This window comes from Cloeon dipterum, chromosome 1 (assembly GCF_949628265.1).
Source record: "Cloeon dipterum chromosome 1, ieCloDipt1.1, whole genome shotgun sequence".
Lineage (NCBI taxonomy): Eukaryota > Metazoa > Arthropoda > Insecta > Ephemeroptera > Baetidae > Cloeon > Cloeon dipterum.
Window position 1 is genome coordinate 1,113,677 of NC_088786.1, and position 12,225 is coordinate 1,125,901.

The window sequence follows — 12,225 nt, forward strand, 5'->3', positions numbered from 1 at the left end:
AAATGAGCACAAATAAATCAATGTTATGACTCATCTATCATGTACCACATTTTTACGGTTTTAGACGTCAAACCTTCTAATTAAATCTGGCAAGAACGCATTTATTTGTCTTTATTAGAAGCGCTTGAAATAAATATGCATTGATGAATATTTATACTTAACGAAAGAGGTAAGTATCGCTTGGTTTTAGAGGAAGAAAATAGTCAATTAGATCTAACATAACTAACTGCTTTCACTAAATTTTTGTTGAAGAGTCATTCAATTGAATTATTGAAATGACCCGCGCACAAAACGGTTAAGAAAATCACTAAAAAATATTAAACGAATTAAATGTTTTGGCTTCAAATAAAAACTATCGATTTACGGGATGAAAAAAACTGTCAAATATATTTAATTTAATTTTCAACCAGAATTTTAAAACTTCTCTGTGTCAGGGCTTGAGAAAGGATTGCTCCTCTTAGAATAATTAAAGTAGTGCTTTACAGGCCAAAAATTAAAAACATTTTGCATTAGTTCATTGAGAAATTTAGCAACAGATTATCTCTAAATTCAGGCCAAATTTATCGAATTTTTCGCTTGTTTTCGATCTCTCTTGTCGAAATCAATCCAACGGTGTGCGAGTTTTGAGAAAAATTCCCGAAATTCTGAAATAAACCTTGGTTTTACAGTAGATATATTTTATTAGCATGCTAACTTTGGTGCCGATTTTCTCACAAATTTAAACGACTATTTAATTTTACAAATTTTTCTGCACAGGATTTTCGGGGAAAAACTCGAATCTATTTTTACCATTTTACCGTTTGTTTCTAATCAAGGGGAAAGTGTCGAGTGGTAATGTGTCTGAAAGCACACATAAAATTCAGCCGCGCACAAATGAAAACACACTCCAAGCACTGAGCGAGCGGAGAGCGAGAGAGCGAGAGAAAAGGGCAGATCGCGCGCAGCAGCGGCAGGGGCGGCGCGAACTTATTTCTTATGATCGGAAAGGGCTTTTATATATCCTGGCGGGTAACTTGATTAGCAATCCAGTGGCGAGATCCAATTAAGCTCCATCTTCTGCGGGCTTGCCGCGTAAAAAAGCCGGTGTGCAGGGAGCAGGGAAAGGAATTACTATTGTCTTTTTAGAGGGGGGGGGATATAACAGTATTAGCAAATGATGTGGTGCCCGAAGGGGTGCGAAATAAAAGGGCTTTTTGCTGCGCTGACACACGCGCGGCTGAAAAAAGAGACGACACTGCGCGGCCCATTAGCAGACAGAGAGAAATACACACACACACACACACACACACACACACACACACACACACACACACACACACACACACACACACACACACACACACACACACACACACACACACACACACACACACACACACACACACACACACACACACACACACACACACACACACACACACACACACACACACACACACACACACACACACACACACACACACACACACACACACACACACACACACACACACACACACACACACACACACACACACACACACACACACACACACACACACACACACGTGAGAGTGATATATATATCCGACGGTGCAGGCGCGGATGAATTATTGTTGTCGCAAATGGCTATTTGGTGTGGTCGTGTGCGCGGTGTCGCAACTTTAATTAACTCGACGACATTTTCATTTTGTCCCCGGCGCACCGCAATTTAGCGCCCTTTTTGCAGACGTTTGCGCGATTATTTTAATCGCTACGGCGTTGCTGTGTTTTTCGCCATTCGATGGGCGTAAAAAGTCGAGTTACACACGACTCGCCGCGCGCGCGGATAACAATTAAAAGGGCAATTCGACCGAATGGGCATAATATTCAACTCGTCGGGGCGTAAGCTGACGAACGCGTGGAGCCAAAACCACACGCACACGCGGCGGAGAAATTCGGCCTCTTGATCACGTACGCAAAACATTTGCTCAGGCGCGCTTAATAGATGCCATTATACAAAGATGAAATATATGGCCCTCGAGCAGCTGCCTGCTCCTTCACGATCACACTTCTTTTAAAAGGGATTTGAATCTGCGCCTTTGTGTGCTCAGCGACATTTTAAAGGAATTAAAAATCATTTTCAGAGGAGAGGCGTTTTCTTCTTTCATATATTATAATGCCCACTTGAGAATTCCATTTACGAAAGACGTTGCGCCGGAAAGTAAATTTGGACAGCTAAAGCACACACGCAAATGAATTTTTCGCGACCATTTGCTCTTTATTGCATATGATCAGTCTCGATTGCAATCAATCAGAACGGCGGGCGCAGCGCAGTTAATCCAATCAAACGCAAAACAGAGTTTGCGAAAGTCGGGTGGCGGCGGTCTTTTCCTTTTCTTTGTCAGTCTGATACCACGTCCTCGCTCTGAAACAAACGCATTAGCCTCAGAGATCTGCGCAAGGGAGTGGTGATGGTGTTTAGTCGAGCTTAACAAATTTCAGAGCAGCCAGCGGCACACGGAAAAAGAGATAAAAACTTTTGGCTTCGATGTGTCTCTGATTCTTTTCTCAAGTGGATGAGTTTGAGTTCGTTTGCTCTGCTCTGCGAACAGTAAGACACAGCAGCGGCGAAATGTGGCTGCCGCGTTATATCTAACCCTCGCTACACTGCAAAATTCTTGCTATTAGCCGCACCACTTTTAAATCGAAGAGATGAGACACAAATTTTGTGTCCTCGAAAATGGTAAAATTATAAATTAGAGTGTAGGAAAAATACTTTTTTATGATTCAAAACTAATCTTGGTATATACACTATCATTCATAGGATGGGAAAGAGAGATGATGCTTCTTTAAATTGAATTTAAAGAGGAATGATACTGGAAAAGCCTGGAAAATGCTTGTTGCCAATGCATAAACTCGTCCCTTAGGATTCAGTTAAAGCCTATATTGCAATTTTTTGAGAAAATTGGCTGGAAAGTTAGCGTGCTTTCCAAATGGCAATGGCTGTCTCCTTACTTGAAATCCAATTTAATTTCAAAGCCAAGAGTTTCCCCAATAAGTGGCATACACAATTGGACAGATCTCGACGAGAGGAATCGGAATTTGCCAAGAAAATATGTTCAAGCACTCAAAATTTTGGAGAAAATTGGCAAAATTTGAATTTTTATTGTAGGAAGGTCCATTTTTTATTATTGCAAATTTTTGAACAAATTGTTAATCGATAAATTGTTTATGGCATCCAACAATTTAAATAATTTTCAACTGTTGCCCAGTATCATTCCACTTTAAACGATATTGACTTTGTAGCGGTTCCCGCTTATTGGCGTTAACTTAGTTTGTAACCTTTAGATGTCACTTGTAACTGTATGATAAGCTTTTCTCATTTACCCTGTATAATCCACCTTCACTGACCGCTCACCTACGCACGCATACGGTCATGTCGCATTTACCTCTCCGGCCGGAAGTATAATGTCGTGCGCATATATGACGCTTGTAATAACTTATAGACCCGAAGATAATACCGGGTCTTAATTATGGATTAAATCTACGTCTACAAAGGAACCAGATGCATTTCCTTTTGGCTCGAACCGAGTAACCCACAACTTGTTTACACGTTCAAAAAGTTGATTGTTTGCTTTTAAACTGCGAAAAATGCATTTTCACCATTTTAGATGGGTCGGAAAAGGGGTTCGCACCCTTACACTGCATCAGCTATCTAAAAGGGGAGGTCATGGTGAGTCGAACGGTGTGCAGTTTTGGGAAATCTGACTCTTAGAAACCAAGATTCGGTGAAAAACGCCGTCGTTATAGTAAAAATTGTGCAACTTGACGGTTTTTAAGGGTGCAAAAAGGGGGTTGAGGGTTTGGCACCCTCACAATACTTTTGGCTATCTAGGGGAGGTTGAGACGAGTCTAGTGGTGTTTGGTTTTTGAAAATACGAATATTAGAAGCTGAGGTTTGGGAATATAAACGTGTTTTGAAAAACCAAAAAAGCACCTATTCTGTTTATTTGATTATTTTTACCACAAAAAAATGATAAAAAAATAGCGGAAGACACCATTTAGGATTTGTTCGTTTCTAATAGCTTAATTTTTCTACGAAAAAATGTCAATAAATTTCATGCATTTGATTTTCAAATTTAAAATGCGATTTTTGGGCCCTTGACCTTTGACCTGTCAATCCGAGACCTAAGATGAAGAGATGAGTTCAACGTTGTCCAAATAATTTTTGCTCTCCGGCATCAAACCCGAAATTTTGATCTTAGAATGTCCGCGTACAGCCCGCCAAAACGGGGAATTTTTGGGGTTTTCCTAAGGAATTTTCAGGAAAAAGGGTCAAACTTCGCTGAACCCCAGAACAACTTTCTTCTTCTCAGGGAGACGTTGGCTCTCATCTAATTTTAATTTTAACTCACAGAAAAATACTAAAAGAAGAATTATATTCATAGGAAGAAGCATCAGAAAGTGATATTAATTAATTATGTTTATATGGTTTCTTAAGGAGATCAGAAATTGCTTATAAGACAAGCAAAAATTAAAAATAATAATCTCCAATGATTCTAAAGTAAAAATGAGCTTTAGAAAATTGAACTCCCGTGAGGCAAGGCGTGTCTAACATCGAACGTTGCCTGCTCGCAGTTTTTGCAGTGTATATCTGTGTGGAAAAAAGTATATAAAGAGAGCGAGCTGCAATCACATGGGCGCCATCATCAGCCTCCAAATCATCCCCTAGCTGTGTAACAGTAGCATTACTTGATTGCAGAGGAGTGGAGCAGGGGATAAAAATTCGATCATCATTGCGCTCTGGTGTAGCTTAGAAGAATGCCAATGATTATACTACCGTCGGATATATCATCCCAATCAACTCCTGCCGACGTCAAACCCTCGCTCGCTCGCTCGCTGTGTGTGTGTGCGTGTCGCTCCGCGCTAATGTAGAGGAGGCGGCGCGACCTTTTTAACCGAACCTATGCAGCCGTCGCTTTAAAGAGGATTGATACTGAAAAAAGCCTGCTGGAAAATGCGTTAACTCGTCCCTTAGGATTCAACTCAGGTTTCTACGGTATAGCAAATCGAAACCACCATATTTAGATTTGTATAACCGCCTTTTCCTGCACAGGTGCGAAATAAAGCTCAGCATCCAGAGCTCGAGAAGTTGTTGAAAGTATTTGTTTATGTATTCTAACAAATTCTATAACTTAGATATGAATTTCTCTATTTCAAGAGAAACAATTACGCTTATTATCGCCTCGCAAATAGATGAAATGTATACAATTCTTCTTTGTGTGTTTCAATTTGACTAATTTGTAAATACTCAGTTGGTGTTAAAGTAGCTTTATTACTGTACTGATGTATAAATGCAAATAAATTATCTAGTCTAATCTAATTGAAGCCAAAATTGACCTAATTATATTTTTGCGAAAGGTGGCTGCAAAGTTAGCATGCTTTTCAAATGGTGAAGCGACTGTCTCCTTACTTGAAATCCTATTTTATTTCACAACAAAGAGTTTCAATTCAATTAAATTTCAAAATTTATTTATTTTATAGCATGGTCAATACAGAGAACAGGAGCAGGTTTCATAAACGCTGTTGGACAGATCTCGACGAGAGGAATCGAAATCTACCAAAAGGAAATGTGTTTAAGTGCTGGAAGTTTTGTAGACAATTTTAAAATTTTGATTTTTTTTCTGTTAGCGGCAAGATTCTTTTTTGATTAGAAAATATTTGTATTGATCAACTTCTGGTTGCATGCAAAAATTCAAATTATTTTCATTAATCATTTTTTTACTATATAGAAGTGATATTTATGCAATATTAGCTGGATGAAAAAATTGACTCCACAATGTAATTTGGTAAATTTTCAAAATTCCGGACAATTTTTCTAGATCCCAAAAATACATTTTAATTAATTAAAGTGCATAGCAAAACTACTAGTTGTCGAAATTTAAATTCAAATTAAATCAAAGTCAGAAGGATCAGATCATTAAATCAAATTTCAAATGCCTGGAATAAAAAAGAGACCGTGAGAAATTTGATATCCTATGATTTTTGTCGAAATGCTCAAGTTTGCCAAAGAAATTTAATGCACTTGTCAGGAAAATCTTTCGGCGCTCACAAAAAACAGAATATCTCGAGTTCTAATAGTGCTAGAGAGCAGCAAAATTCGTGCCAAAAGATGCCCAGCAACTACAACTTTTAAATATTTTTGGAATATTTATTTTTGAATAAACAACATATTTTTATCCAATGCTGAAATTAAGGGTCAAAGGTTGAAAAAAGGGTGTTTTTGAGTTCAGGTCACTTTTCAGAAAAATTGGACGGTTGATTGATCATGTTTTGAGGTTGGAAAAAACCCAGAACAGGTTGAAAATCAAACCCTGGCGTCAGGGTAGCCCAGGAGCGATCGAATCCCATCTGTAGCCACTTTAACTACGTCTGTATTGGTTCAAATTGCAAGATTTGCACACCGTTGGAACGGCCAAGTCAAGAATATGTTCAATTTGACCCTTTAGGAGCCATCAGGACGCTCACGGACGATGGTGTTTGATCTTTGTTCTTCAAGAAAGAAAAATACAAGATTAAAACCATGAACAAAATATTTTTAATCTAGACCATCGTCATCTTGTGTGGAAATGAATATATTTAATTATATTTAGTCTCGTGCAGCACTCGAAAGAACGATAAAAATCGGACACAAAGAGTGTGTGTTTTGATGGTGCCACTCTTCAAACAATCCCTTTGAATAAAACACTACTAAATTCCCCTTTTTTGTACTGCAATTCATTTGGAGCGGTGCGCGCACATACGCAGCGAGGGCATTAGTCCTCGGCTCGGCAGTCACGAAACAACTCGGCTCGATGATTTGATTTTTTGTGCCGCGCGTTGCGAGCCGACAAAGTGGCAAAGTTTGCCGTGCTGCAATGCACCGACCGGCCCGTTTAATTAGTCGGCTTAATTATTTGCTAAATGCATATCAGCCGGGCTGAGCAGCGTGCGACATAATTGGGGGGGCATAAAGTTGAGTCACTCCCTTAGGATTGGCCGCTACACGCACGCTCGCTTATTTGGCGCGGTGTTTGTTGGTGCGCGCAATATTGTGTTTCACCTTTTCTAGCGCTCAGTTTGCAGCAGCGCTCGCATGATTGCCTGGAATTGAGGCAGTATAATAGTGCCACTCCACTCCACTCCACCCCTCTCTATTTTAATCTCGCAAATATTGCGCGACCTTATCTCTGCAGCAGCTAGACAGCGGTAATTTATTATTACGATGTAATTAATGGGTATTACATGTGCTTTTAATAAACCCGATTTTTCGCGTTTCCAACACAGACACTATTCGTATCTTATCGGCGCACTTGTAAACGAGCTGATAGAGCTCCAATTAGCCTCCTTAGCTTGCCCAACACACACCCTTCAAAAGGACTGAGATCAATTTCAACGGGAAATTAATGATAAAATAATAATAATAAATAAATAAATATAAATTGTTAGTTTCAATATTTTAAATTAAAGAGGAATGATACTGGGAAAGCCTGGAAAATGCTTGTTGCCAATGCATAAACTCATCCCTTAGGATTCAGTTAGAGCCTAAATTGAGTGAAAGAAGCACTGTAATTTTTTGAGAAAATTGGCTGGAAAGTTAGCGTGTTTTTCAAATGGTAATGGCTGTCTCCTTCCTTGAAATCCGATTTAATTTCAAAACCAAGAGTTTCCCCAATAAGTGGCATACACCGTTGGACAGATCTCGACGAGAGGAATCGGAATATGCCAAGAAAATATGTTCCAGCACTCTAAATTTTGGAGAAAATTGGCAAAATTTGAATTTTTACTGTAGGAAGGTCCTTTTTTATTATTGCAAATTGTTGAACAAATTGTTTATCGGTCAATTGTTTAAGGCATCCAACAATTTAAATAATTTTCAATTGTTGGCCAGTATCACTCCACTTTAAAAACAACGTCAAATTCTTCTTAATATTGATTATTAATACTCAATAACCTCACTCAACAACGAGATAAGCTTTTAAAGTGGAATGATACTGGGCAACAACTGAAAATTATTTAAATTGTTGGATGCCTTAAACAATTGACCGATAAACAATTTGTTCAACAATTTGCAATAATAAAAAAATGACCTTCCTACAATAAAAATTCAAATTTTGCCAACTTTCTCCAAAATTTACAGTGCTCGAAAACATTTTCTTGGCATATTCCGATTCCTCTCGTCGAGATCTGTTCAACGGTGTATGCCACTTATTGGGGAAACTCTTGGTTTTGAAATTAAATCGGATTTCAAGTAAGGAGACAGCCATTGCACGGTAACTTTCAAGCCAATTTTCTCAAAAAATTACAGCGCTCCTTAGGTCAATTTAGGCTTTAAGTGAATCCTAAGGGATGAGTTTTTGCATTGGCAACAAGCATTTTCCAGGCTTTTCCAGTATCATTCCTCTTTAAAGAATAGTAAAAGTGAAAGTAATTTAATTTCTAGGCAGATTGTAGAGTGGCAAGCAACCGGCCACACATTTATGCTACGCATGATGCATACAGCTGTTTGAAGCAGGCGCGCTCTTGTTTTCCCTTACAGTTAATTAGAAGCTTATATCCATTTTAGTTTCCTTTTTATGTGATTTTATTTATTCAATGAATGGGCTTAACATTCAAATAAAGGTTGCTGTTCAAATGTGAGAGAAATTCGGCTCAGAGGTTGGTATATGCCAATCAAGCACTCTGTCTCCCTACAGTAAAACCACGATTTATTTCACAATTAAGGGATTTTTTCCTCGAAATTCGCTCACCGTCGAGAGGGATTCTGAAATTTAACTGTTGCTCGGTCCTTTAGAAATAAACCGTTGCTAAATTTCACAATTTGCTAAAGTCAACAATGAAAAAAGTTCTCAATTGTTCGCCAATAAAACTAAAATCCCTGTTGTTGCCAAAAAATAATCACTATTGTTGTTCAAAATTTCCATTCGGAGCTGCAAAATCTCAAAATTGTGAGAGAGTGACATTTCGCTGAGAGAACATGCAGGGAAAATCTGACTACGACGAAAACAGCAGGAGATTCGTCAAGTGTATGGAGGAGAGCCGCAAACAGAAGGTTGAGCTAATGGAGTCCCTGCGCGGAAAGGTTTTCATTTTTTTTTTAATTCTTGAGTTGTTTAGTGACACTTTCAACACTTGCAGAACTACGAAAATGAGCGGCTGCTGGGCGAGAATGAAAAACTGGCTGAGGAAAATTTGCGTTTGAAGGAGTCGCACTCCAAATTCAGGTTGCAAAGTCAGCAGGAGCTGGCCGAAATCGAAAAGCAGATTTTCAATCTCGAGATGATCGCCACCGAAGGGAAGAAGTTCCAAACAAAACTCGCGCTCACCGAGGACAAACTGGCCAAGCAGAGGGACTATTTCGAGAAGCACCTGGATCAGCGTAACCAAGAAATTGCGAATCTCGAGTTCAGCGTGAGCCAGCTGCAGAACAAATTGCAGCAGCATATCCAATCAGGCAAAACTACGTACGAAAAAAGACCCGATTTGAAAGAGGCGCAGCTGAAGAGAATTCAAGAAGCCAACAAGCAGCTGTGTAAAGAAAAATCAGATCTGCACGAAAGGTACCAAGCGTTGGCCTTGAAGAACGCGGAGCAGGACAAAAAAATCGTCGAATACTGCGAGAAGCTGCAGAAACTGGAGAGCGAGCTGAAGATGAACAAGGAAGCCAGTCTGATGAACCCGTCCATCCAGTCGCAGCTCTACGAGAGGCAAAAGCGAGAGGCCAAGCTGCTGAACCGCGTTCAGGAGTTGATGAAGGGTTCGGACGAAAAGGCCAACAAGACGAGCGAACTGCAGCAGCTGAGAATGAGCGTCGTCAGTTTGCAAGAGCGTCTCAAGAAAACGGAGGAGCTGAACAAGGCGTTGGCGCTGACCTTCCAAGAGGCGAAGGACGTGGCCAAGGAAAGCATCAGCAAACTGGAGAGCGAGAAATCGCTGCTGGAAGCAGAGGTGAGGAAAACAACCGAATTGTTCGCCGCCGAGAAAGAAGCCAGGGAGAATTACGCTTCAGCGGCCTCAGCGAGCAAGAGTCGGTTGGAGAAATTGCAGACCGAGTGCGGAATACAGCGCGCGTCGATCTTGGAGTTCAAAAGGGTTTCGGAGCAGATGCAGGAACTGGCCGCCACGTCTAAAGCCGAGCTCGAAAAGCAGTCAGAGCTGGGCGAGCGTCTGAGGAAGGAGGCGGACACTTTGAAAAGCGAGCTCGAATCCTGCAAATCCGAGTGTGACGTCGTGAAGAAGGAAAGAGAGACGCTTCAGTCCGAGCTGAAAAAGGCAAAGAATTCGGAAGCGGCGAGCGAGGCGAAATTTGCTTCGCTGAAAGAGGCGGTGCAAAAAAAGACCTCAGCCATCAAAATTCAGTTTGAAGCTGCTTCGAAGGAATTGCGCAAGTCGAAAAGCGCCGTCAGCGACTTGCAGAAAAGTCTGGACGAAACCAAGGGGTGGCTGGAAGATACGCAACAGGAATTGGCCGCCAAAGCTGGAGAAAACGAACAGCTGCGATCAAAAGCTCGGGAGCACGAGCACGAGGCTAAGACTTTGACCTCTGAAATCGAGAGGCTGAGGTTGAAAGAGGAAGAATTAAATGAAAAGATCGAGACTCTCAGCACAAATCTGCAAAAGAAGGCGGCCGAACTGGCAGAGAAAGACCGCGAAATCGAGAAAATCAAAGCGAAGACAGCCAGTGACGCTGACGAAGTTCTCAAAAAGGAAAAAGCCTCTCTAGAAACGGTAATTGCGAGTTTAACCGAGAAAAATCAACAGCTAGACGGCAAACGCGCGCAGTTGGAGGAGGAAGTGGGCAAGCTGAGGAAAAGCGAGGAAACTGTTCGGGCCAGTCTGAGCGGCCTGCAGAGCGAAAACGCCGCCCTTTCTGACTCTTGCCGGAAAATAGCGAAGGTTTTGAACGCCAACTACCCGGGGCCAGACGTCCAAGGTGGCGACGCTGAAAATCATGAGTCGCCGGACGTCATTCTGGAAAGCATGCTCGCCGCTTACGAGTCGAAATTGGAAGAAAAGGATAGAAAATTGGCTTCCCTCGCCGAGCAGCTCGATCTGCTGAACCAGAAGATCTACGCTTTCGGAAAAGAAGCAGGAAAAGGAGAGTCGCTTCAGGGCGAGAACGCAAATCTGCAGCAGAAACTGAAAATTTTAATGGCAGACAAAAGGAGGCTGGAAACCCAGGTGGACGAGCTGACCGCGGAAAAAGAGAAAATGATCGAGCTGCTGTCGATGAGCGAGTGCAAAATCTTGGAGCTGGAGAGCGACAGGGAGCAAAGCCAGGACCACGAAGCCGTCAAGGAAAAGTTTCTCAAGGCTAAGAAGGTCATTAAGAAGCAGATCAACAAGATCCAAGTGCTGGAGCAGGAGTCGAGAGAGCTCAAGTCCGTCCTGCTGACCGTCAAGATTAAGGAGTGCGACCTTGACGACCTGAAGAAGCAGGTGGATAGGCAGAGGAACGAGATTAGCACGCTCAAGCTGAAGGAGCAGCAGAGAATCGGCAAGATGAAGCAGGCCGCGAAAAATGCGCTGCTTGCCAACCTGTCCGCCGGGCAGACGGACCTCCACTACGAGGGCTGCATGGAGCTGCTGAAAGGTCTGGCGGCCAAATACGACAGCGAACCGAGGCACGCCGACAAGTTCAGCTTTTGTAAAACCCTGATGCACAGGCTAATCGCAGAAAGGAACCCCAAAGAGATCGGCCAGGAAATTGATAGATTCTTGAAACAGAACGCAACTTCAAAATAAAATCCTCCTGAGTTGTTGGGAAATATGAATTTATTATATAGTGGCTTTTTATGTAGAGCAAATTGAGTTAAGTCTAAAAGCGTATGAAATGGAGCAATTCAATGGCTTTGCAGAGAACACAGAGAGTGCGCGCGACATACAATATCCATTAGAAAAGAAAGATGCCACCAACTCTGGCAAAGGCATTAAAGTGGTGCGAGCGAGCGAGCGAGCGCGCGCTTTCTTGATTCCATTCCGGCACCCATAAAAGCAAAGATGCTATAGTGTGTGTTTTGTTATTATTACGACGAGCGCTGATATTACCATGATGGCACTGCTTCCCAGAGCTGGCTGCCCGACCACTTAGCGGGATTAATCTGGCAAAACCACCCCACACCAAATCGCAGCCGAGGGTGCGGTCACGCAAAATTTATAATTCGCTAAATGCACGTCCTGCCTGCTCCAGACGAAAAATGTGCGGGAAAGGGGAGCACGTTTTCC

The 12,225-nt window shown here is 41.7% G+C and overlaps 2 protein-coding genes across 2 annotated transcripts in view; both read left to right on the forward strand.

Annotated features, from left to right (window-relative positions):
- Rbcn-3B (WD repeat-containing protein Rbcn-3B) overlaps positions 1 to 12,225 on the forward strand; it is a 39,367-nt gene that overhangs the window by 10,228 nt on the left and 16,914 nt on the right. The window lies entirely within an intron of this gene.
- LOC135933933 (plectin-like) lies at positions 8,894 to 11,754 on the forward strand. Its single transcript, XM_065475354.1, has 2 exons — positions 8,894 to 9,082; positions 9,139 to 11,754. Exons 1-2 carry the CDS (start codon positions 8,978 to 8,980, stop codon positions 11,743 to 11,745), a joined length of 2,712 nt encoding a protein of 903 aa, XP_065331426.1. The 5' UTR covers positions 8,894 to 8,977; the 3' UTR covers positions 11,746 to 11,754.

What these genes read in the sequence shown, in the direction of transcription:
- LOC135933933 (XM_065475354.1), top strand. Translation starts at nt 8,978, where the DNA reads ATGCAGGGAAAATCTGACTACGACGAAAACAGCAGGAGATTCGTCAAG. An exon ending in TGGAGTCCCTGCGCGGAAAG is followed by an intron (nt 9,083 to 9,138) that starts GTTTTCATTTTT and finishes CAACACTTGCAG; the next exon opens with AACTACGAAAATGAGCGGCT.